This window comes from Micromys minutus, assembly GCF_963924665.1.
Source record: "Micromys minutus genome assembly, chromosome: 26".
Taxonomy (NCBI): domain Eukaryota; kingdom Metazoa; phylum Chordata; class Mammalia; order Rodentia; family Muridae; genus Micromys; species Micromys minutus.
In genome coordinates this window covers 1,391,215-1,417,262 of record NC_137961.1, presented here as the reverse complement: position 1 = coordinate 1,417,262, position 26,048 = coordinate 1,391,215, and the positions used below count along the sequence as shown (strand labels likewise).

Genomic DNA, 26,048 nt, shown 5'->3' with positions numbered 1-26,048 from the left:
ATCTAATAAGATGCATGTTAGCTCTAGGGCCTGGTGGAAATACACCCTCGTAGCCAACGTGACGGCGCCTGCACCTCCAGCAGCTATTCCGAATCGGGCGAAGGTCTGAGGGTTTGAAAAAGAAAGACACAACTCGATTATTCGCATTACCAGAAAATGCTGCTTTACTCTCTGAATCCAGCTCCCAAGATATACAACGGAAAGCCGTACGCAAATTCCATAGCTGCTCTGAGGAAGCGACACCCAGTGGGTGTGAATCACTTTGTGACGGCCCACCTAAACTTGAATGGAGGGCGTGTCCTATTCCCAAGGTCTAGGCACACCGGCGGGCAGTTCAGCTAACCCTTGGGGGGGAGATAAACGTCGAAGCAAACGTTGTACAGTAGTAGTGGTCCTGGGACTAACAGTCTCCGCGTCCGTGGAGAACTGACTAGGCTTGCAAATTCCAGGCTCAGCCCCGTCCCACCCCCTCACTCCAGTCAGAACTCTAAAGAAAAAGCAGAGCCTAGCAACTTCCGTTTCAGTAAACCCCAGATTTCAATAAAATGAAAATTCAGGGCAGAAAGACAGTGTGGTTACACTGTAAAAGGGTTAAGTACAAATGTTTATGGCGACAAGTTTTAACTTCATTTGTTGTTGCGGCTGCTGCTAGGCTCAAGTGCCCCAAGCTGAGGATGGTCCTAATTCCTAAACTTCCTGTTTCCACCTCCCGAGCGCTGCTGGAAATACAGACGCGCAGTGCCTTGCAGTCAAAATCTTCAGGCAAAAGCTTCTCAGTCTTAACTACCCTGGTTGTTTCCAGCGCAGATTGCTTTATTTAAAAAAAAAAAAAAAAAAAAAAAAAAAAAAAAAAAAAAAAAAAAAAAAAAAGTATCCTAACCAGAGCTACTCTATTCAAAACCCGCGGGCCTCAGACTGAAGGGGATTGAGCAGGCTCCAGCCAATCAGAAGCCAGGCTCGAGCCACTAGCCCACCCTAGAGACGCGATTGGCTAATTCCCACGCCCATCGCGAGCCAATCGGCGCGCGGCGCCAGCAGAGGCCCGGGACGCGCTTTTGGTTCAACATGGCGGAGCCTTTCTCCTTAGCGGCCCCGACCATTGCGAATTCTCCAGAGAAGGAGGCAACGGGAAACGACACGCTCGAGTGCCAGGGACAGCCGGGGACCCCGAGAGAGGAGAACGCGGAGCTTGTGGCCGAGGCGGAGGCCGTGGCGGCGGGCTGGATACTCGACTTCCTCTGCCTGTCTCTGTGCCGAGCCTTCCTCGATGGCCGCTCCGAAGACTTCTGCCGGATTCGTGACGGCGCCGAAGGTGAGTGCGGGCCGCCGGGGCGGAGACCTGCTCCTCCGCACATGGCCGGGCCGGATCACCGGCGAGAGGCCGCAGCTTTGCCCAGGCCGCGCGAAACCCGGGAGTCCTCGCTCCCGTCCCCACCCCTTCGGTGTCGGGCATCACAGAAGGACGGCGTGGGTTAAAGTGTGTGTGTGTGTGTGTGTGTGTGTGTGTGTGTGTGTGTGTGTGTGTGTGTGTTGTTGTTGTTGTTGTTGTTGTTGTTTTTAAAGGTAGCCAGCCTAGAGGCTACCGCCTCCTTCTAGACCCAAACTAAGTGGATAAATGTCGAAAATTTTAAGAAGGGGCGGGATACGGGTGACAAGGGAGGTGGTACAGCCTGTCAAATGCTTGTAAGCTAGGGAACCTGCATCTGGTCCCCAGAACCTATATATATATATATATATATATATATATATAAAAGCTTAACGCACGTAATACTTACAGTACTGGGTAGAGAGATGGATGGATGGATGGATGGATGGATAGGGTTTGCTGACCCCCTCGCCTGACCTAATTTGGCAAGCTGAAGGCCAAAAATGCTTAGGGAGGAATGTACGCAGAAGAAATGATGATGGCTCAAGAAGTTAAGAGCCAGGTGACATCTGGGCCGGGCCTGTTTATGAGGAAACGGTTGTAATCACCCCAAAAGAATCTGTGGCACCTGGAGATCACTTAGTTCGCCGCTGTCCCACATGGCAGTGGGCTACAAGAATTGAAAGGGAAGTCATGTCTGCCAACAGGGACCAAAATATTCCATGCTACAAACAGCGTAGACAGATGGAGTAGTCGGATGAATTGGAGGCTGTTGAAGAAGATGGGGTGTGGGTAGATGCATACCACAACACAGGTATTACAGGAATTACTGATGCAGTTCAAATTACACTGGAAAGCTAGGACAGTGTAGAACTCCAAGATTGCTCAGTACTGTGTGATAAAGGGGAAAAAAGGGGAAGCTGCAGACATGGAAGAATATGAAGAGAGCAGATTGTTGGAAACAGAGGAGGCTACCTTAGACAGAAGGAAAATATCGGAAGCTGGCAAAGCTGACGCTGGAGGTGAAGATGCTGTTTTGCAAATGAGAACTTAAGACAAATGTTACTGGACACCTACGGCAAGGTTGCTTGGCTATGATGAGCAACGGCAGCCTTTATGGGTTCAGCACATGTATGAGGACATCAGTCAAGATCGTGTGAAGGAAACAGTGACCATTGAAAACCATCTTCATCTCCCACTACCTCCTGTGTGTTCAGTTCACTCATGCTGAAGTAAGTTGCAGAAGGGAGAGCTCGGTGTTCATATGCATCCTTTAATTTTTTTTGGAATTTGTCCAACAATAGAATATGACAACACAAGACACTTCACAGTGTAGTGGAGAGGATTTAGAGTCTATCCTAACTACTACTTCTGATTTTTAAAGAATTAATACATAGATGAGACCATTGGACTTACGTTTATGCACTAAATAAAAACTGTTCTACTACCAGCCTTATTTGTTTAATTAAAAAAAAAAAAAAAGCGCTAGCTGGTCTTCCAGAGAACCGGGGCTTGGTTCTTAGCGATCACATGGCAAAGTCTTACCTCCAGTTGCAGGGATCTAATGCTTTCTTTTGGCCTCAGCAGGCACCGTATACACATGCTACACAGACTGGCATGCAAGCAAAATACCCATATTCATAAAATAAAAGTAAATCAGTCTTTTGTTTGGATGTTTACAAAGTTTGAAGACAAAAGTTTGACAGTGCCTGAAAAATGAGGTTTTAATTAATTCCAGATGTAGTCGAGAACCAAGAATAGCCATCACTAAGTGTTTATAATCTAATATTTAACAGTATATTGTGTCCACACAGGTGTAACAGTTTGTGGTAATATTTTAATTATTTTTTTTTTTTAGCTATCATTCATGGACTACCCTGTCTTACAGCTTACCAACTGAAAACTGTATATATATGTCAGTTTTTGACAAGAATCGCAGCAGGAAAGTCCCTTGGTAAGTATAAATTTTTATCTTATATTTAGAAATCTTTAACTTATTTCTAAATATAACACACATGGGCTGATAATCATATTTTCCTACTTTGGGGGTTGAAAGGAAGTTTGCCTACCTGCATCTGTCATACACATAAGCATATATAAAGCAAGCAAATATAACTTTATCTTTCTGGAACAATGACTCTCAAGCTTTAGCCTGCTTCAGATTATGTTTTAAAGTGCATCTTGAAACGGTAGAATCATTTTGCCTCACTATGAACATTTTATAGACTCCTGGAAATGTCAGTTGAAGTTTTCTCACACCACTTAGTGATGACAGCTGTCATATATACACTGTTTCCTGGCAGCTGTTTAAACTTGATGCAGGTCCTTGTACTAAACATGTGGTTTGCAGCTGTAATCTGCCTCCCTCATTGCCACGGTTCATTTTAGATTGTAATGAGCAACTTTGCTCATTTTATCGTCATGACTCATTTACAACATGGTCATTTAATGGGACATTTTGTAAAAATAATTCCATTGATTTTTATAATTTACAAAATACTTTCCTACTGACATGAAACTGCTTACTTATAAAAATGTGTTATTTAAAGTCCCAGAATATTAGTGTCATACTAAACTATACCCGGGCCATGTAGCCTGCTTTCTTTGGAGACTGAAATTAGGAGCTTGTCTAACATTCCTGGAGAGATTAACACTCTCCCCACAATATGAAACCCATGACAAACCACAGTAACACTAGTCATCCAGGTTTGAGACTTTCTGAATAACTGAAGTAGAATCAGCAGAGAGCCATTGGCATAATAACTTTCCAGGAAAGTGCCAGTTACAGTGTGTGCACTGCATCGTTTATAGGTATTCCAATTGCGCATGGATGGGAATTGTCTTGTGTTTGTTTGTTTGGACACAAGATCTCACCCATGCTAGGCTTGAACTGTTGATGATGCTCCCGCCCCGGACTCTAAGATTCTGGGATTACAGACTTGAGTCACCATGTACAGTGGTTTCTCTTTGTGTTTGTATCCTAAGTACTTAGCAGAACTCAGATTATAAATGAGTAATTGTTTTTTAATTTGAAAGATTGGAAATGCTCAAAGAGGCCAACAGAAAATAAAACTTTAAAGTCACTGTATAGATGTGCTGTGCTACTTAGTGTATGAAATTATACCCAGCTTGAAATTTCTCTTGAATATATTTATTTACTGTGTACTTGCATTGAAATGAACCAAAACATCTCTGAAACTAGAGCTTTAAAGGAATATAAGTAGTTAGAGTTCCTGCCCTCAAAGTGTAAAATACAATGTGTGATCAAATAAGAGTGTTTCTGCTTTCAGGATACTAAATGATAGCTAGACGTGGCGGTGCGTACCTGTGTCCCAGAGGAGCTTGACTCCAGCCTGGGGTGCATGGCAAGACCTTTTCTTAGAGATACATAAATAAGCACAATGAAGTGCTTTGTTTTCTTTGTTGCCAGGCAGTAGCAGCACTCAGGGCTGAGGCAGGTGAATCTCTGCATTCTATATATCTCTATAGCATAGACTATAGAGTGTGTTCTATATGTCTCTATAGCATAGACTATAGAGCGTGTTCTATATGTCTCTATAGCATAGACTATAGAGCGTGTTCTATATATCTCTATAGCATAGACCAGAGAGCGCATTCTATATATCTCTATAGCATAGACTATAGAGTGTGTTCTATATGTTTCTATAGCATAGACTATAGAGTGTGTTCTATATGTCTCTATAGCATAGACTATAGAGCATGTTCTATATATCTCTATAGCATAGACCAGAGAGCGCGTTCTATATGTCTCTATAGCATAGACTATAGAGTGTGTTCTATATGTCTCTATAGCATAGACTATAGAGCGTGTTCTATATATCTCTATAGCATAGACCAGAGAGCGCATTCTATATATCTCTATAGCATAGACTATAGAGTGTGTTCTATATGTCTCTATAGCATAGACTATAGAGTGTGTTCTATATGTCTCTATAGCATAGACTATAGAGCGTGTTCTATATATCTCTATAGCATAGACCAGAGAGCGCGTTCTATATGTCTCTATAGCATAGACTATAGAGTGTGTTCTATATGTCTCTATAGCATAGACTATAGAGCGTGTTCTATATATCTCTATAGCATAGACCAGAGAGCGCATTCTATATATCTCTATAGCATAGACTATAGAGTGTGTTCTATATATCTCTATAGCATAGACTATAGAGCGTGTTCTATATATCTCTATAGCATAGACCAGAGAGCGCGTTCTATATGTCTCTATAGCATAGACTATAGAGTGTGTTCTATATGTCTCTATAGCATAGACTATAGAGCGTGTTCTATATGTCTCTATAGCATAGACTATAGATCGTGTTCTATATGTCTCTATAGCATAGACTATAGATCGTGTTCTATATGTCTCTATAGCATAGACTATAGAGTGTGTTCTATATGTCTCTATAGCATAGACTATAGGGCACATTCTATATGTCTCTATAGCATAGACTATAGAGTGTGTTCTATATGTCTCTATAGCATAGACTATAGAACGTGTTCTATATGTCTCTATAGCATAGACCAGAGAGCGAGTTCCAGGACAGCTAGGGCTAGTAAGAGAAGCCCTGTCTCCAAAGAAAAAGAAGTTTCTGACTTTTATAATTTCCGTGTTTTTGTTTATTTTAGTGAACAAAGTAACTTGGATCGCTTCCCTAAACTGTTCCATATGGAAACTGCCTGGAATGTAGCATATGCTGGATAAAATTGAGACGGAATGAGCTTTTTAAGGTTCTACTTAACTTTCACTTAACTTACTTTTTTGTTTTAAAAGATGAACAGTTTGAAGCTGATGAGCAGATCACACCCTTGGAATCAGCCCTGATGATTTGGGACTCAATTGAAAAGGAACATGACAAACTTCATGAGGAAATACAGAATTTAATTAAAATACAGGTGTGACTTTATATTGTGCTTATTGCTTTGCTAGAATACTATATCAATTGCTTTTCTCATTGATGAGACAAAATACCTAACAAGGAACTTGAGAGGTTATAGGGATGGATGGCTTGGTGCTTAAGAGCATTTCTGCTCTTTCGGAGGACCTGATTCAGTTCCCAGCAGCCACCTGTAACTCCAGCTCCCTGTCCTGGTCTCTGCAGGAGCTGCACACAGGTACACACATGTCCATAACCTATGCACGTGAAGAACAAATGAAAAAATTACTGGGAAGATGCAGTCCGCGGTGGTGGGCAAGGTATAGCTGCAGGAGTGTGACGCGGGTGGTCACTGTCTATACCAGTTAGAGAAGTAGGAGAATGGACAGCAGGATAATGAATTCCTGCTTTGGGATACTGAACATGTTGTAAATGTGCACAGAACTAGTGAGAAATTTTTACATCTTTTTAAGACCTAATTATTTCGTTGAAAAATGACCATATCTTTATCTAATAAAATGTATATAAGTGTTTTAAAAGAAGTCTTTTAAACTTTATGCACTTAGTCAAGTAATGGTTAAATGTTTTAAAAAGGTTTGTGTGTGTTGTCTTTAAGGCTGTGGCTGTTTGTATGGAAATCAGCAGCTTTAAGGAAGCAGAAGAAGTGTTTGAAAGAGTATTTGGTGATCCAGAATTTCACACGGTAATTATTTATATTAAAACAATAGAATTACTTTTATAACTTTATATGGGGTGAGGAAGACTGAAAATTGAAGGAGGAAAGGAAAGCTTGACCTAATTCAGTATATTTAAAAGATAATTTTAACATTAATCAATAAAAAATTAGTATTTTAGCTATCCTTTTTAATATCGAGTCTTTATATTTACAGTATGTCCAACTTGACAGGCAACACATTTTGTGGGCTCAGAGGCTACATAGAGGGCTGGTGGCTGCCACATTAGAGCCCTAACTTGCTAATTATTTGTTTCTTTGTTCATATTGCTGTATGTTGAGATAAAATCTGGTTCGGTATCCAAGGCTAACCTCAAAACTCAGGATCATTTAGCCTGCACCTCTATAGGACTAGAACTGTAGACGTGTCCTATTAGGCCTTTGTCCTATTAGGCCTTGCCCCATTTTCTCTACCTTCTTTCCCCCTTTTTCTTCCCCTTTCCTTTTCTTTGCGATAGGATCTCAGGACTGTGTCACCACACGCCTGGAGTTTGTTATATGATCATTTGCAGTTTGAGTCTGTGTATGTTCATACAGTCAATAGGCCTCAAGTTGTTAAAGTAGTTAAATTTTTTATTGAGTGTCTGTACCTCTAGAAGAAAATCACATGGCCTAAGTGTGTAAGTAGTAAGTTTGCACCAGGGAACACAGTTGTGTGAGGAGCCCCTGCATCAGGAAACAACCTAGCTCAGAATGTAGCTCTCTGCTTACACTATAGGATTTATTTGCCTAACATACAAGCTCGAGATTTGGTCCTTGGCATCATCAAAAAGAAACATCAGCCATGCATGGTATAGTAAGTGCCTATCATCCAGCGCTCAAGCCTGGGGATCAGGGGCCCTCGGGGCTAATATCCTTAATTGGAGACTTGTTTGACTATAGTAAGATCTTTTCTCAAAACCTAGAACTTCATCAAATATTCCAGTCATTTGAGAAAATGATTGTCTTCCCCAGGGTAACTACTAATCAGTTCTACCACTTGTCCTGTTGTGGTATCGTGCCAGGTGTATGTTGGAGAATTCCTGGGTGATTGTCTAGGTGTATCATTTGTAGTACTTACTTGCTGTTTACTTTTCAAATAACTCATTTTGTTTCAGTTGCCACTGCCAGTACTTTTCCGAGAGGTGACAGCACTTGCTCTGTAGAGCTTCCTTGTGGTTTCCATGTCAGCTTTCCTGACAAATACATAGTTCTGTCTTATTTAGTTTAATTTACCTGAAAACTATTGAGGGTGGAATGGTATTTGACATGATAGAGATGAGGGGTATTCGGTTTAACTAATAACTGACTGAGCCTAATTGAGTAGGATATGGTTTGGGTAAGACATCATCTGATTTGACCCTTCTCTAAGGTCTAACCTCGAAACGTCAGCTGAGAGCCTGATGACTTTGTTGAATTTCCTACCCATGTATTTTCTTCTTAGTATTAGTAGATTAATGAAAACTCTACTCCACCTCTGTCTCATGGGAGGAAAATGTGTGGCCAATAAGCATTAGGCACTGAGGAAAAAGTATCTAAACTCCCAAATGTTGGCATAGTCAGTGGGGCTTTACCAACTCACTCATTGAACTGTTTGCCATATTCTGAGATTGGCATCAATCTCCATTGATTTGGACATCAACAATCAAAAAGCTGGCAGAGTGTTCAGACACCTGCATAGCCTCCTCTCTGGAGTAGAAATTGATGGATTAGAGAGTCTTGGCAAAATACACATGCACAAATCCTAGTGAGTCTTATTTCTAGGTAAATGTCTTAGAATATAGCTTTTTATGTTTGCTCTACATTTCTAAAGGCTGTGAAGCTTTAAAGCCAGACAAGAGAAAACCCAGATCTTATTGAGACATTTAAGATCAAGTTTATAAGTTCTTTTCAAGTTCTGTGATATTTATTGCTTATCCAGCATTCAGACAACTACTACTGAAGAAAAATTTACATTGAGCACAAAAGATATTAAGAGAAAATATTTGAGCATTGCAGTAATAGCAAATAACCTAAGTTCTTCAAGCAGCTAAAGGGACAAATAGTAGGGGGCAGTACTTCTTCCACAAGTTAGCAGGTAGTTGCCAAGAATGCACACTAGGAAAATAGAGCAAGTTTCAGAGGAAAAACCACTCTGACACTAAAGATGCCATTTGTACAAAAACAAAGCCCTGAAGTAACGCACTGACTGTGCAGAAGCATGAGGACCTGAGTTCAGCTTCCCAGCACCCACCTAAGCATCCAGACATGGTGGCAGAAGCCTGTAGTCCCAGTGTTGCGCATGCAGAGATCACACACACATACTCACTGTCTATTGCTTATAGATATGTAAATAGACAAGTATAAAGAAACTTGCTTTTGGGGAGGCGGCAGACCTGGAAGTGGAGCCCAAGGCGTTGCTTGGACTAGACAGGCACTGTTTCTGACAAACTGTGTACACCCCTTTGTCTCTAAAGAGTTATGCAGATAGTAAACTCTGAATTTTGAGTAGTAATAGGTGAGGACAAAGAGTGGGATCAAATTACAGGCGTAAACAGGCTTCAGCCATATTGATAATGTTATTGTGGACTGTTTCTTCCTATGTGACTGAAACAAAATGTAGGGGCATTAAAAAAGAAAACAATATGTGGGTCTTTTAAAGCAGAAATATAAGTCGTAAATGTATCTCTTTTAGTTTATTATTACAAAATAATTGTTTTTCAATCAAATATACATTTATGGGAAATGAAAATTGTGCTTTATATCAATACATTTTTGTTCTTTAGCCTTTAGAAAGAAAATTACTTAAGATAATCTCTCATAAAGACGTCTTCCACTCCCTTTTTCAACGCTTCAGCTATAAGTACATGATGGAGAAAATTCAGAGTTATGTGGAATGTGTGTTAAATGAAAAATCGTCAGCCTTTCTAATGAAGGTACATGTTATCTCAAGGACAAAGAAGTTGCTATAGCAAAGAGTACTTAAAAGAAAAAGTCTTAAAATCTAATCCAAATTTTAAGCTAATAGGTTATTAACGTGGCTTTCTTCATTAATTTGAGGTGGTTTTACTTCAAAATACTTAGGTGTACACGGGTAAGTACACATGTGGGTGTCAGCAGAGTCCGGAAGAGGGCATCACATTCTTGTACCGGTTGTGAGCCACCTCATAACAGGGCCTGGGAACTGAACTCTGATCTTCCACAAGCAAAGCTCTTCACCACTAAGCCTTGTCTCCAGCCACTAAACTTTTATTTAAAAGTTGCCTAGAGAACTTTGTATCTATCAAATAGATTTGCAAGAGAAAAAAAACTTCCAGAATGCCTATAAACCAAGCAGTAGCTATGGAGTTGCAAGCATCGTAGTCAAAATCATGAAAATCATTTGGTACCTTCTGTTGACCTGTGAACAGATAATTCTACTGCAACAGTCAAAAACTGCCACTTGTTTAAAACAGCTAATTCTTTCTTTCTTTTCCCTTTCATAATCAACCTTTTTTAAGGCAGCAACAAAAGTAGTGAAAAATGAGAAAGCCAGGACACAAGCTTATGAGGATAAGCCAGATGCTACCAACACTGGAACAGAAGCTGAAGTTGATTTGAATAAAGGGAAAAGGTTTGTATACTCTTGATTTTGTTTGTTTTAGGAACATTATGTCTTTAACATAAGTGATGCTAGCAAGCCATTATTAAATTAATAATTGAGTAATTGATGTGATCTCTAATTGATAGTTTGAATATTTGAAATACTATAGAGTTATTTCATGACTTACATAAATTATATATTAAACAATGTAGGGAGTGAGAAAATGCCAGTTTAATGTGTATAAATTTATTTACTAATCTTAGTAAAGTGCTTAGGAAATGAGGTTGAATCTGGAAACCTGGTTCATTTGCCTCTTATTTGAGCTCAGATCTCACTGTTATTTTGGGATTTTAAGATATTGTTCTTCATATTTTCAAGCATATGATGCACTACTCAAAAAAATAAAAAACCATAAAACAGTGATTGATTGGCCCAGTGCTGCAGGAAGTGCACTAGTTAATCCTGTCTGTTGCCGCTGGCTTCAATCAGATATTCACTGTCTCGGCAGCCGACTTTAAACAGATCCTGGTCCCACAACCCCCACCACCCTAGTGCTACACTTAGAAGTATGTGCCATCACATCCAGCTGGGGAGAGGAGAGGTTAGCATTTGGGAAAGGGGGTGTCAGAGAAGAACCTGTGGAGCTGGCTGTCCTGTCAGAAATGGAATTTCAGTAGTCAAGCTTGGCAGCAAACAGTAACCTTTACCTACTCACTTAGCCGACTCATCTCTCAGGACACCAAGGGAACATTTTTAACTTCTAATAAGCTAACCCTACTGCAGATTCTTTATTGTTTTAAATTTTATTTATTTAATTGTTGAGTATGTGAGTGCATGCAAAGTGTATATGTGAAGGTTAGAGGATGTTAGGTCTTCGGTTGCTTTTTTGAGGATGGGTTCTAGGAATTGAAATTAAATCATCAGACTTCAGAATAAGTGTGCCTTTACCCACTGAGTCATCTTGTCAACCCAAGATTTCTTCTAACCCATGATAGATTCTTTCTGTTATTATATACTTAACCGAAGGCTGGTGGTTAGAACCTTGAGATATATAGATGGATGGATTTGGTAACCCACATGATACTTAAAGTTCCAAGGATGCTATCTTAACTATATTCAAACGTAGGGGTTGAACCCCAAGTGAGATAGACACACTTCATTTTAAGGACTAAGGCTCGATTGATTTAGAATCTTCTCTTCTTTTGTTCCTTTGTATCCAGGGATGGCTTGTTCCTCATTCATCTCAAAGGAAATATTGAAGTCCTGTTTTGTCATTTACAAACCCATTTTGAGAATTAAGTTTCTCGTCTTAGCTTTATTATTTCTTGTTTGAAGCCATCTTGCCCAATGTAATAGTGCTATATAATAGAATTAAAACCTAGATCCTGGTTCTTGGAGATAATCAAACCATTTCCTGTGTTCTCTCCTTCTAGAGCACTCACAGAGTATAGCGTAGAGCCCTCAAGTTCTTATCTGCTTCTTATGCTAAGGCTGTCTTTCCATCTCTGAAATACTTCTGATGATTTATATCTAAGGTTATGATATGCTTTGTACCACAAAAACACATCCTTAAAGTAAGTTCTAGGATTGACTTTTGCAAAGGTAAATGTTTAGATCTCTTCCCAACTTAAAACTTGTAGTTCATAGTACTAGAGATTGAACTCAGGACAGGACATGAATCATACTTTTTTTTCCCTGTTATTGAAAATAGATTTAAAAAAAATACAATATATTCTAATTATGGTTTCCTTTAGACCTGCTCCTTCTAGTTCTTCCCTACCTCCCCTCCCATCCAGATCCACATCTTTTGCATCTCATATTAGAAAACAAACTGGCATTTAAGGAATAATAATGAGATGAATCAAAAACAAACAAAACATACAGGAAACATGTAAGTGCAGAGACATATGTTCCCACACTAAACCCAAAACCGTCCCCCAGAAGTCATGATATATACTCAAAGGACCTGTAAGAAAAGGAAAAAACACCTCTATTTAACATTATGAGATAAAGAACCTTTAAAGATGTTGAATTTATTTTGTGTTAGGCTATCTACTACTAGATATAGGACCTACCCTTCCAAGTGGTTTCTTTCCTTAGTGAGACCCCCCTCGGAAGAAAACTAATGTTTCATTTGCAAGTATCTATAAATTGAAAACAGTTTCTTAGTGATGGGCCATGTGCCTACTTCCTCTCCTTAACTCAAAGCAATTGATTAGTTATTCCCACAAGTTTTGAGCCACTTATGAACCAATGTTTCTTGCAGGAAGGTTACTCTTAAAGACTAGAGGGTTTGTAGCTGGGTTGATCTTTACCTTTCTTCTTTGGTAGCATGCAGGATACATTCCACTTCTGTGAATGCTAATCAATAGAGGTGAAGGCTTTAGGAAGGCATCAGCATGATTTCTCCATGTTCAGTGAGGTGTATAGATGTCTTCAGCATTAGGACCTTATTGTCAGTTTACTTTGGCAACAACTCAATTAGACATAACCCACTCCCAATACTGGAAGTTTCATTTGGTAACGAGATGTTCACTTGGGGCTCTGACTACCCTGTTATTTGACTATTGCATTTAGATGTCTTCATGAATGGATGTACTAATAGGAAGCTAGTACTGCAGAAGGTTTTCATAGCACTCAAAATGGCTTGGCTAAAGCTTTCCCTCTCCATATTTCTTTCCTACCTCCTTCCCTCCCTCATCCCATTCTAGTCCCCCTGCCTTGTCCATTCACAACTGTCTATTCTATTTTCATTTCTTAGGGAGAAATTCCTTCACTACTCCCTACTATCTACCTAACTTTGGTCGTAATATAGATTGTAGCTTGCTTATCAACAGCTTAACAGTCATCCACATATAAGTGAGAACATAGGATATTGGTCTTTTTGGGTCTGAATTACTTCTCTTGGGGTGTTTTGTTTTGTTTTTCCTCCTAGTTCCATCTATTTACCTGAGAATTTCAGGACTCTGTATTTTGGTGGGGGTTTTTGTTTGTTTGTTTGTTTGTTTGTTTGTTTTTGTTTTTTGGGTTTTTGTTTTTTTTTTTTAAGATGAGTGATATAAAGAATACTTTTGACTCAGCTATCTGCTGTGTTTGCAGCCTCCCCAGCCCTCATTTCCAAGCTGACATTTGCAGTATTACAGTGCAGGGATTCATGTAGTTCTTAGTAGTTCTTAGTCTACCTGATGACCACAAGCACAAAAGTGGTAATGTGTCAGAGAGGTCCTCTCTCGTTCCAGAACCACAGGGCCCATCAAAACAAGTCTGTGTGTGAAGTTGTATGGGAAGAAAGACTTTCCAAGGTAAGTATGACAGTCTACACCTGTAATCCCAGCCTTTGGGAGACAAAAGCAAGAGAATCTTAGTGCTAACCTAGCTACATATGATACAAACTACAGCACAAACCATAATTCATTGCTATAGATAAGATGTCAGTATTGGAGTTATGATAGGCAGAGGTTTTAGCAGTTTTGTTCTAAGTCAAAGTTTCACTAGGTAGCCCTGGTTGGCTTGGAACTTGCTATATAGACCAGCCTGGTCTGAAACTCACAGAGATCCTGAGTGTTGGGATTAAAGGATGTGTGTGCCCAGCTGATCTTTATATATGGGGTGTGGCTCAGTTGGTAAAGTACTAGACTATCTTGAATAATGTCCTGGATTTGATTCCCAACGCAGCATAAAACCTGAAATGGTAATGCACACCTGAAACCCTGGCACTTGGAGGTGGAAGGTCTTTTTGGCTCTAGCAAGCCTGAAGACAGCATGGCCTCAAGAGTAAAAGAGAAAAATATCAGCCATTGCAAGAGCAAATGTGATCTTTGAAAAGCGAATATGGCCATGCTGTGTTTATGGATGTTATATTAGTGCCAGCAAAGGAGCCTGTATTTGTTTGTGTAAGTTCAGGTGGAAATGTACTGGTTCATAGCTTTTATATGAACCTAGGACCTGGGAGACTAAAGCAAGAGGAGCATGGGTTTGATTTTTGCCTGGATTACATAAGACCTCCTCTCACTTCCGACCCACCACCACAATGTTGAAAGGTTGACACTGCTGGGAAACAGAGGAAAATAAAATCGAACCCATTACATTAGATGCATGAGGCACGTGTGTTTTTCATGTAGCAGTTGTGCTCTAGTGAAGCTGGCAGAAGACACTTTGTAGAGCAGGAGTTTTCTAAAGAAAAACACGATAAATGCTTGACTGTAGCATTAACTGTGTGTTTGGGGAAGTTTGATCTGTACCTCATAAACACATCTGAACAAAAATTGGCTACCTTTTAATGTACTATATAGCTCTTAATCCAACCATGCTTCCTTTCCAGATGGTGTCTGGTGGTTTGAAAGATATGTTGACTGTACTGCCCTTATATAAAGTTCCATCTGTATATATTCTTAGATATTCTTTTTTCTTTTAAAGTGTTAATGGCCAACAGTCTACAGAAACTGAATTCTTAGTGGATACAGTATCCTCAATAAGGTAAAGTATGATGTTTGTCTTTGTCCTTAAAATCACTGATAAAAGCAATTTAAATATAGTTGGCTTGTAAATACTATGATTTAGAGGAGTCTCAGAGTCCTATTTAGCTCAGCAGGTATTCTAGACCCTGAAATGTCCTGAAATTTTTGTCTATAAAGACTTAGATAGGGGATCTAGGATCGTTTTACATTGTGTCTAATAGGCTATTAGACTAACAAATAAGACGCACATGAGTTTGTTCTGGTATTCTATCAAGAAAAAAACAACAAAGATTCACTGCTAGAACAGGAAAGGACTAGAAGCTACAATATTTGATGAGTATCCTATATTCCAATTATATAGTTATTAGGAAATTTTCTGAATCTACTATGAATGCTGTGAAAAACAACCTTATCATGTCCAAAAGCCAGAAAGTCTTTGTAAATGACTGCAGAAATAGATCTGTTGGGTTGCAGGTGTGTGAAAGGGGTTGGCTAAGGTAGTATGAAAGAGATTACTGAATAGGACTTAAGAATCCAACGTGTTATATGATTTGTCCATAAAAATAATCACTGTGTTACGCTTTCTATACCTGGGAACGAGTGGGAACAGGGTCTCAATATGTAGGTAGCCCTTGCTATCTGGAACTTACTGTGTAGGCCACGCTGGCTTCAAACGTGCATTGATCATCCTGCCTTGACCTCTCAGTGCTAAGATTATAGTCATGTACCACCATGTCTGACTTGAAGTAATTCTTAGTCATCCCTCTTAGGTATAAGAAATACATATGAAACATGGGAAGTTCTTAGAGAATAGTTGGCAACGAAGAATGGTAGATGGTGGTGTGGCTGAGATTTCTGGAAGTAGGCGTGGAATTCATTGGGAAGTAAAAACTATTGGAGTTGGTGCTAGAGCTCAGTGATAGAGCCCTTGCTTGTGTAAGGAGGACCTGGGTTCAGTCTCCAGCACTGTAAAAACAGACCATATGAAGACCCATCATTGGAACCCTGACTTAGAGGGCTGGAAAAGTAAGCTTTCTTTTTGCAAAGGTCAGGAGGAGAGGAATGTTGTCCTCAGATAGAACTGGCATAGGGTCAGGGGATAGACTTAGGGAGAAGAGTTTGAGAATAGCATTCTAGACAATACAATAGGATATTTTAGAAGAGAGGAAAGGTAAGAAAGAATTTGGTAGTTATAGAGTATTTTTGTGGATAAAATATAGCTAAAATGCATATATATTAGGTGGGGGTAGCATACCTAAGTTCAGGCACATTGGTTTTAGGTTGAGAGAGGGAGCACTGGCTGCTTTTTCAGAGGACTTGGATGCAACTCCTAGCAACACACGGTAGCTCACACCTGTCTAACTCTAGTTCCAGGGGATCTGACATCCTCACATAGACAGATAAAAATAAATTATAGAAGATTCAAATGTTGGCTTTGCAGGACTGTGAAAACCATGCCACACTCATTATTTCCATCATACAGCTTTATCTTTTTTTTTTCTCTTACAATTTTATTGTAAAAAAGAGAGAGAGAATATATTCATATAGTTTGGCACAGCACTATATGAATGTATTTTTGACAGAACTTAATTCTTTCAGAAGTTTGATAGTATGCGTTGAAATTTTACTAGTTACCATAAACATAAAGTAAATGTAGAACAGAATGTAACATGGAAATGTTCAGAGTTTTCTTGGTGTGTTTAGATTAAACATAATGATTTTTGAATACCAAAAAATGCCACAAGGCTATATTCTTAGCTCTTGGATTATTAATGATTTAAGGTCCAGGTGTACCACACTCTGAGAGGGTGCTATCCAATTATTTTTTTTCCTCAGGACTGAGGCTTTCACTATTTGGCCTTTTGATATTCTTGAGCTTCATATGAATTGTGAGTTGTCTCTGGGGTATTCAGAGCTCTCTGGGGTTAGTATCCTATTATCAGTGACTGCATATTGTGTCTGTTCTTTTGGACTGGGTTATCTCACTCAGGATGATATTCTCTAGATGCATCCATTTTCCTAGGAATCTCATAAAGTCTTGTTTCTAATAGCTGAGTAGTATTCCACTGTGTAAATGTACCACAATTTTTGTATCCATTCATCTACTGAAGGACAGCTTTACCTTTACAAAACGTCTTTGAATGGATAGAGTAAGGGATCTAATATCAGGTAAAGAAATTTGAAAATTCTCCTGTAGAAAATTAGTTATAAGCCACAGGAAAGAAGAAAAATAAATGTATGTGGTTTGAGGGGTGTTTGGGAGTTCTTTTGGTTTGCTTTATTTTTGTTTCTCCCTCATTCTATTTGGAAAACTGGTACAATCTTCACTTTTGAGTAGATAAGCTGTAGAAAGATAAAAACAAATGGAAGTTTGACAATAGAATTACTAAAAATTAACATGGACCACTGAGAACAAGAGAGACAGGACAGTGTAGAAGATTCTGTAGCAAAGATGACGACAGGCCACTCCCACTGTCACTTCACTAGTCTCTGGAGTCAGTCACAAGCTCTCGTGTTTTATTTAGGTCCTACAAGGAACACAGAAGTACTCAACCAGATTGCAATAGGAGTAAAGCAAGAACGGGAACTCTTCAACGTGAGTACTCTTACTGTAGTTGAGAGAGACGCTCTAGCTGTCCACTGTAGTGTTACTGAATAAGAACAGTCACTGGCATCGTAGAGCCATGTGGCACCTGCTGGGTATTTTCATCTCAGTGGTGGCCGCCCTCCTGCAACTCTGCTCACATTTCCAGCAACCGTCCCCTGTGGTTATTGTCACAATTCCCAGTAACCCAACAAAATCAAACCTCTATAAACTTGTAATTTAATAATCAGATTTATACCAATAAATTCTCCACAAAACGTCTGCACAATAAACTCAGAACTTGATGTGATAAAATCTGCCCACCTAGACAAGACAAATCGCCCCATAATAATCCATACCTATTAAGACATTTATAGCTACCTGTGGCTATCCAAAGCCACATGGACATGGGCCATCCTCCTGCTCCTCCATCTTGGCTTTCCCTTCTCTTGGCTTCTCCCTGGACTCTCAGAAACTCTGTCCCCACCTTACTGCCCAATGATAGGCCTTTCCTTATCTTGTGCCTGCCCTCATCTGCATATCAACCACTACAATCCACCTTACCACTGCAGTGCCTCAGAAGACCAGAAGCCTGCTTTAGAAACCTAGCTGGTTTTCATAGTCTAGTCTGATTTGTTGGCATGTGTTCCACACAGTTTTTCTGCTTAGCTATATTCAGCAACTTTAGACTTTGGATTGATAAATACAATCAAAGTTCATTATTCATATTGCTAAATGAATTCTGACTCAGTACTTGCAGGGAAAATACAAAAGGTTAGGTTTCCTTAATTTTCAGTAACTTTTTACCAACTAGTCAATACACAGTCTGATTTTATGTTTGTTACTGTTTAGACACTGGTGTTGGTTCACTAATATTGACTTATTGCTAGCAGCAATATAATGTGTGTCTTAATAAAAGAATATGTAACTCTTTAATACACATGCATATGCCCACACATAAATAAATGAATATAATTTTTAAAATTTGAATAAAGAATATGAAATGCTTTGAAAATTGGCTATACTTGGATCTGCAAATATACATTTAAGCTTTAGAGTATTAGATGATTTAAGCAAAAATCTGTACCCAAAAGCCAATTTTCTCTTTCTCCTTGTTACCTGTTACTGGTTGGCTTACCAACATAAATTAGAATAATTTGTTCAGTTCAAAGTCTGGATGTGTAGTCTTGTCTTATCTCAGACTTGTGATTCTCTTACTCAGCCTCCTGGATCCTGGAGTTACTTGTGTGTGGCTCCATGCCTAGTTCTTATGTTTTATGTACTCAGTGCTCAGACGTGGTTTTCTTGGTATAAAGTTCTACCTTGTGAGTTAAATGTGTTCTCTGTGAACCCTTCCATTTCCTGTTTCCTTGTATCTTCATTTTCTTTCCTATTTTGTCTGGATTTATTTAAGTCTCTAATTTCTAAATTTCTTAAACACTGAAGACTACTATCTTCTATTTTCTGTAAAACTTTTTGTCTAAGTGTATAATACTCTTTAAAAAGTACTTTTTGGTTACAGCTTCACGGATTTTCAGTTGCTGCAGGGAAGAAGTCTGACATTAACACAGCTTTCCCCCTCTTTATGGATGAGTTACTTTTCTCCCTTTTATGAACGGGTTTTCCTAGGATCCTGGAAATTCCTCCTAATTACTGCCTTGGTTTTGGATTTCCATTTAATTAAAGTGATTTTCCACTTTTCAGACTTTCTTGAACTTGTGGACTATTTGTACTTGCTTATTTAATTTCCAGATAATTGAAGGATATTCCAAATATCTTTCTGTTACTGATTTCTACCTTAATTCTCTTGTGGTCTGAGAATAGTTTGCAGACAAAAAGAGACCTATATCCTAAGCTGGCCATAAACTTGCAACAATCTACTCTCCTGCAGTCGCCTCCCAAGTGCCAGGAGTCTGTCTCCTTCCAGCAGGAATTGAACTTGGAAAACCAGGCTGCCCACTAAGAACTTTTACCTGCTGAACCATCTTTCCGGTCCCTTACAGGATTTTTTTTTAACGGTTTGTCCTACTGTTAGTCTGTCGTGGTGACTGTTGCTGATGCATACCTGAGAAGGATATGTATTCTTTTATTAAATGTTTTTTTTTTAAGTTGTCACAGAAGTTGTTAATAGTGCCTTTCTGATGTTCTAGTTCTTATTTCCTACCTATATGTTCTAAAAGTTGCTGAGAAAAAAGCATTGACATCTCAAGCTATAATTATGAGTTTGTCTATGGCAGCTTCCCTCCCAGCTCTAGCCCTATTTAAACACTTTATTCCACACTACGTTGTTTTGTTTGTGGGAAGTGTTTCCATTTTCCTGGTTGGAGTCCAACCAGAATAATTACAGATTTCCAGTATGTTTGGGTCTTACTGCATCCCTGCAGCATTGCTTTTAATGTCAGTCACTAGATCTTTGTGTGGTCTAAGTGTGGTTGCACTGGTTTCAAATGCCATGGCCAGTGCAGTGGACCCAGGTAAATGCTTTCAAGGCAGCAAGCTTTATTCCGGCTCTTGGCCTAGTGGTCAATATTTTCTGAAAAAGCTATAAAACATTATAGTAGCAAATAAGTCAGTACACTCCTAGGAGCAGGTTGATGGAGTCTTGCTGTGACTTCCTTTATCTATTTAATTGCCTTCTATGAAAAGCTTTGCAACAACAGTGAGGAGATGAAGGAGCTTTGTAAGAATCAGAGGAACCATGTAAACTGTTGGAATTTTGTCAAGTCACACAAAAAGTTTGATTGAAAATTTTACTGTAAATTATAACTATAGATCATGAAGATGAAAGGGGGCAATTATGTCTTCCTATGAATAAAAACACTTACCTGTTTAGCTTATAACATTTGCTTATAGATCCATGTTTTTAATTTACATTTTATGATGATGAGTTCAGTGTTGGAGTTACACACTAGGCATGGTGGTGCACACCTTTAATCCAGTACTTTGAAGGCAGAAACACGGAGACCTCTATGGGTTTGAGGTCAGCCTGGTCTACAAAATGAGTTCCAGGCCATCCCAAACCACATAGGGAGTGCTGTCTCAAACAAAAGCAAAGTAAAGGAATAAGGCAAGGGTTATTACTGGATCAGGTACCCCCAACACTACCATAAAAAGACTTCAGTGATCCTGTACCAAAAGTGCTTTTGCTTTTTTATGCAGGTGGGATGAGGCTTCTCTGGTAGTCAGATAAACTCCTACAGTTCTGTTGCTATCAGATTTGAAGGACAGAATTAAATCAAAGAGTTTTCTTAGAATAGCTAAAGTAAACAATTTTATGGCAACTTTTGAAAAGTCCACCCTTTTCACTAATATGAAACAGTACCTAATGTCAGTGTCTTTATCCACAGGTAAAATGACAGCAGAAGGAGACCAAAGAGCCAGTGGAAGGACTGAGTTATGTACTTCAGTGACTCAGCCACACACCAGTAAAGATCATGGGCGCAAGAAAAGAAAGGTACTTTTTCATTATATTTGGATGACATTCATGGACATTAAACATTTATACTCAGATTTTCCTAGTAGGTCTAACTTAAATCAGATTTCTAAGTACTTGAAAACCACACACAAAATGGAAAATAATACCTTGATCATTTTTGTTGATGTTTTGGCTTTTTGTTGTTGTTGATTTGAGACAGGAATTAATGATGCCATTGTTTCCTTACCAAAAAAGTTAATATGGACACTTTCAACATTTGGTTTTATATTTTCAGCTGCCCACTATTGACTTTGGGAAGAGAATTTGTTTCAGAAGGTGGCTAACACAGTTAATTTTATGTTGTATTGGGGCTTTCAGTTTAATTTTTTTTTTTTAATTTAAATTACTCAGTGCCTACTTGGATGGCTTTTTTTTTTTTTTTTTTTTTTTTTTTTTTTTTGTATGTATTAAACAAAAGAACTTGGGCCTACCTCATTATAATTTGTAGAGCCTTTTATAAATTTACTCTGTCAATGAAGGAAAAAGTAAATGTCTTTCAGAAGTAAACCCCTCACACAAAGATTCCATAGTGTGAATTATTATACCAAGTTTTTCTTACTCTAAATAATGTCAAGTTGAAGGTACAGAACAGAAGAGATGCTAATGATATAAACCTCCAGGGATGGTGGCTACACTCGGTGCTGGCCTCTGGCATTTTGTCATCTGTTGAACAGCTTTACTATCTATTTATCTTCAGGCTGCTCTGAGCTCTTCTTTAACACCAGGATTTTCTAATATGATTCTTACTTTTTAAAAATTGTATTAAAATATAGATACTGTAAAATGTATATGACTTATTATTTTTATATGTATTTCTGGAGTAAGACTATGTGAATAAGGTGCTCAGAGTGTCGGGTTCCTGGAGCTGGAGTGGTGAGCAGTTGTGGGCCACCCATCACAGTTCTGCAAACCAGACTTAGATCCTTTCCTTTGAAAGAGCAGAAGTGCTCTTAACTGGTAAACTTTCCCTCACTGTACCGTAATCATTTTTAAGTGTATATTCATATTTTCATATCATCACCATGATCGACCATAACTTTCAAAACAAATTCTAGACCCATTAAAATAGTCTTCCTTTCCCTTTCTATTCCATGCTTGATTAACTGCCATTTTAACTGCCTGGCTCAGAAGTTGACAGTTCTAGGAACCTCATAGCAGTGATATTATACATTGCTTACGTTATTTTTTATCTAAGAGTTATTTACCCGTGTGAGTGTTTACTACAATCATACCTGGTGTCAGAAAGGTCAAAAGAGGGTTTTGGATCCCCTAGAATTCGATTTACAGATAGTTGTAAACAACCATGAGAGTGCTGGGAACTAAACCAGGTCTTCTAGAAGGGCAACAAGTGCTTTTAGCCACTGGGTTGTCACTCTGGCCCCAGTGCCTGTCCTTTCAAACCTGTCATTTCACTCCGCATGATATTCTTAAGGCTTAAGTATTCTGTCAGAACATCCCTCTATGGATAAATAATATTCCCTATACACTGTATGCTGCAAATCCATTCATTGATTTATGGATAGCGGACTTGCTTTCTCATTTTAGTGTTGTGGATACCACTGTGACTGCTCGTGTACAAATGGTGTGCGACACTCGGACCCCTCTGTTATCCAAAAACAAAAGAATTAGTTGGTCACCTATACCACATATTAAAGTTAGTGCTTTCTCTACGCAGAGTATTAGATTTCACTTTAGGTTAGATTGTGTGTGTGTGTGTGTGTGTGTGTGTGTGTGTGTGTGTGTGTGTGTGTGTGTTTTCAGCATTTTCTCCCAACTTAATTGTACATTTTAACTAATAATACTTATGGTTTGAAAGTCTGTCTTACAGAAGACATGTACCTTCTGTGCATGTGTATACCTCCCCCATCGCAGGCACATATATAATTTTCACTGAGTTCATTAGTGAGAAACTATACAGTTATGAGTTCTATTTAGAAATGTAATCTATTAAGAGTTAGATGAAAATTTCCCAAGATACTGTAATGAGCCTAAAGTCAGACTGTCACTTTATAGACATCCCATTGTAGATGGCTGAGATTCTGCAAAACTACCCTAATATGTTTACATGGTAATGGTAAGTAAGGTTTTGAAAAACTGCATATGTGTGTATGTGTTCATTTATATAAAAGTATATTTTTTAAAAATCACTTTATTTTTAAGAAGCTAATCATTGCTTTGATTTTCAGAGATTTACTTTCTTTAAAGAATGTTTCTTTGAATGGCTTATGTTCTTTCAACAGACATGGCTTTGGGAAGAAGACAGAAGTTTAAAATGTGGTGTAATGAAATACGGAGAGGGAAATTGGGCTAAAATACTATCCCATTATAAGTTCAACAACCGAACAAGTGTCATGTTAAAAGATAGGTGGAGAACAATGAAGAGACTGAGACTGATCAGCTGAGAGAGATACTGAAGGCTGGGTGGGTTTGTTTCAGCTTAATACAAGGACAGCTGAAGATTACTACATTTTTTTAAAAACTTCTTGTTCAGTAATGATAAGGCATTAGTGTGTGCATGCGTGTGTTAGAGAGAGAGTTTTGTTACAGGAGATTTGTGCTGTAAAAGTAAACTTACATGCCATCATTATTTTCTATAAGAATCTTTATTTTCATAAAATATAGATGTTGAACCCTACCATCCCATCATCCCAGGCTGTTACTACAGAAGCAAGAGCCTGACACATAAAGAATGTGTGACTATTTGCTGCCTGCTCTAGTCCATGTCTGTAAACTGACCTTACAGAATGTCACCTAGAGATAGGCTTTTCTAAAGAGCTGAGTTGGAATAATCCTTTGATGTGACTTTGCTGCTGGATTTATGGCTAATGTACCACTTACTAGAGAGATGTTCAAAATGACCCCTGAGTTCTAACAAGCCTGGTTTGGCTTCTCTCAAAAGTTTCATTTAAAGAAAGCCGAGTTTTTACCAAAAATTTATTTATTGCAATAGTTAATCAAAAACTAATAATTAGTATTTGAGTTTTGTGTGCCATACTTAAGTAAAAAATGAGTTTCAACCTATTGAAATATTTACGAGAAATTCAGCATTGCGTATTTTCTTCAAAGTGTCATGCATTGCTTTTCTGTTCTCCTGAATATGCTCTTGTATGTATATATAATACAGAAGTATTGATAATCTGTCTGCTTATATGTATATATAATAAACAAGTATTAATAATTGCTATCTGCTTTCTGATTCACTCTCTACCTCATATGCTATAGTCACTGTGCTTACCCACTCTGCTGATGGTTACTTCCAAAGCTGGCATCTTGAGTCAGAATATGCCAACCTCACTGTCCCCAAATGCCCACCTCCATCTGCAGTTGCTGTGATAGATAACAGGTCGTGCTCTGGGACTTAGTGTCAAACAGTGCAGTTCTTCACAAACATGTGACTGGATGTTTCCAGTGTGTTTGTTTATTGAGTTTCAACTGAGATGTTTCCTTGTTTCACCTCATCCAGACTGGTACAACTACAAATGGGCAATTTCGGGTTTCTTCAAGGGGATAGAGCTGGAGATGAAGCTAAGCAAAACAAGCAAGACTCAGACAAGTATCAGTACGTAAGCAGAATCTAGAGTAAGGTTTGCATTTATCTACGTGCATATATATGCCTAAGTATAGGACAGAAAAGAATCCTGTGAGGTGAAGTTTGGGACTTCCATGAGGATGGGGACTCTGCTGGGGGTTGGAACAGGGACTGAGAGAACAAAGTTAGCACAGCTTGTAGAGAAGCCACGTGACGTGCACATGGAAATAGAATTTTATTTTTATAAAGCACTGAAACAAGCAGCAAGCAGAGCAAACGGTTTGGGAAGGAAAGTTAGAAGATGGAATTGAACGAGGGTTAGGGCTCCCTTTATACCATGCCTGGTATTAGACATGTTTTCTGAAGACTCAGGAGGATTCAGCCTGCACCTCTGGCTGGTCTGTGGCAGAATTGGGGCTTAGACATCAGTAGCTTGGACAGATGATGAAAAGCCCCAACTCTGACTCAGCATCAGAACATAGGAGAGTGTTTGGTTTGATTGCCCTGGATTTGTAGTGAGGGTGATGATTAAGGAAATTAAATACTCCCAAGTATTTTTTTGCTTGTTTCTCTGTTACTTGGGATATCTGCAGGATCCAAATTGTAGCTATATCTAATTTGCTTTTTTTTTACATTATAATTTATTATATGCTTGTCACATTCATTATGTTCTTAATGTGTATTTGAGCTGTGAAAATAAAAACATCCAAAAATGAGAACCAATAGAATATTTGGAGCTTGCTGTAAGGCAGTCAAGTGTGATCACTGTTCGGCGGGAACTGGCATATTATTGGGTTAGCTTTCAATTAGAAAAGGAAGAAGCTTAAATAAGAAACTGGAAGGTGAACAGGCGGCACTTGGATATAGCCTTGGCTTTTTGTGTGTTTGTTTGTGTGTTTGTTTGTTTGTTTTGTTTAGATTCAAGTAAGAAATGGAAGCAAGGTATTAGGACATCAGCAGACCCTGGCCATTCTAAGATGGCTGCAGAGGTTTGGCTTCTAGGATTGGTTGCCACACAAGTGTGGTCAGACTTGTCATAAAGATTCTGCCCACCGTCTGTTCAAATATTCGGTCGGGTGGAGTTGCTTCCAGTCTCACTAAAAATCTGTTAGCATCAGTGTGTCTGTGTATGCATCTGCCCTCAGGTATGCTGAGGAGATGAAACCAGGGTTTGGTGCCAAGTGTCTTCCTCAGTCATTGGGTTTTTATTTCGGTTTTGCTTGTTTTTTAAAACCAAGTGTCTAACTGAACCTTGGCCTATCCAACTTAGTCCTCTTGGCCACTGAGTCCCCGGGATCCTCCTATTCTTTATCTCCTTGGCACTAGGATTACAAGTGAGTGCTACCTCACCTGGTTTTCTTTGGTTTTGTTTTTGGTGCCTGATGAGGATCCAACTGGAGTCCTCAAGCTGCCGAGCAAGAATACTATCAACCGAGCCATCTCCCCAACCTTAGTCATAATAACTCTCCAT

At 38.9% G+C, this 26,048-nt stretch overlaps 1 protein-coding gene and 1 pseudogene across 2 annotated transcripts; both read left to right on the top strand.

Moving 5' to 3' along the window:
* Positions 1–1,065: 1,065 nt before the first annotated feature.
* On the top strand, positions 1,066–24,143 carry TERF1 (telomeric repeat binding factor 1; the record flags this gene model as incomplete). The annotated part of the gene is made up of 11 exons (XM_080938486.1): positions 1,066–1,312; positions 3,225–3,320; positions 6,156–6,277; positions 6,875–6,961; positions 9,736–9,885; positions 10,450–10,562; positions 13,772–13,834; positions 14,949–15,008; positions 17,515–17,585; positions 20,921–21,027; positions 23,289–24,143. The coding sequence occupies 11 exons, from the start codon at positions 1,066–1,068 to the stop codon at positions 23,448–23,450; spliced, it is 1,278 nt and encodes a 425-aa protein (XP_080794612.1). The 3' UTR covers positions 23,451–24,143.
* LOC308437622 (ubiquitin-like-conjugating enzyme ATG3) lies at positions 1,354–2,597 on the top strand (annotated as a pseudogene). Its single transcript has 2 exons — positions 1,354–1,467; positions 1,958–2,597. The product of its transcript is annotated as a ubiquitin-like-conjugating enzyme ATG3 (transcript).
* Positions 24,144–26,048: the final 1,905 nt, after the last annotated feature.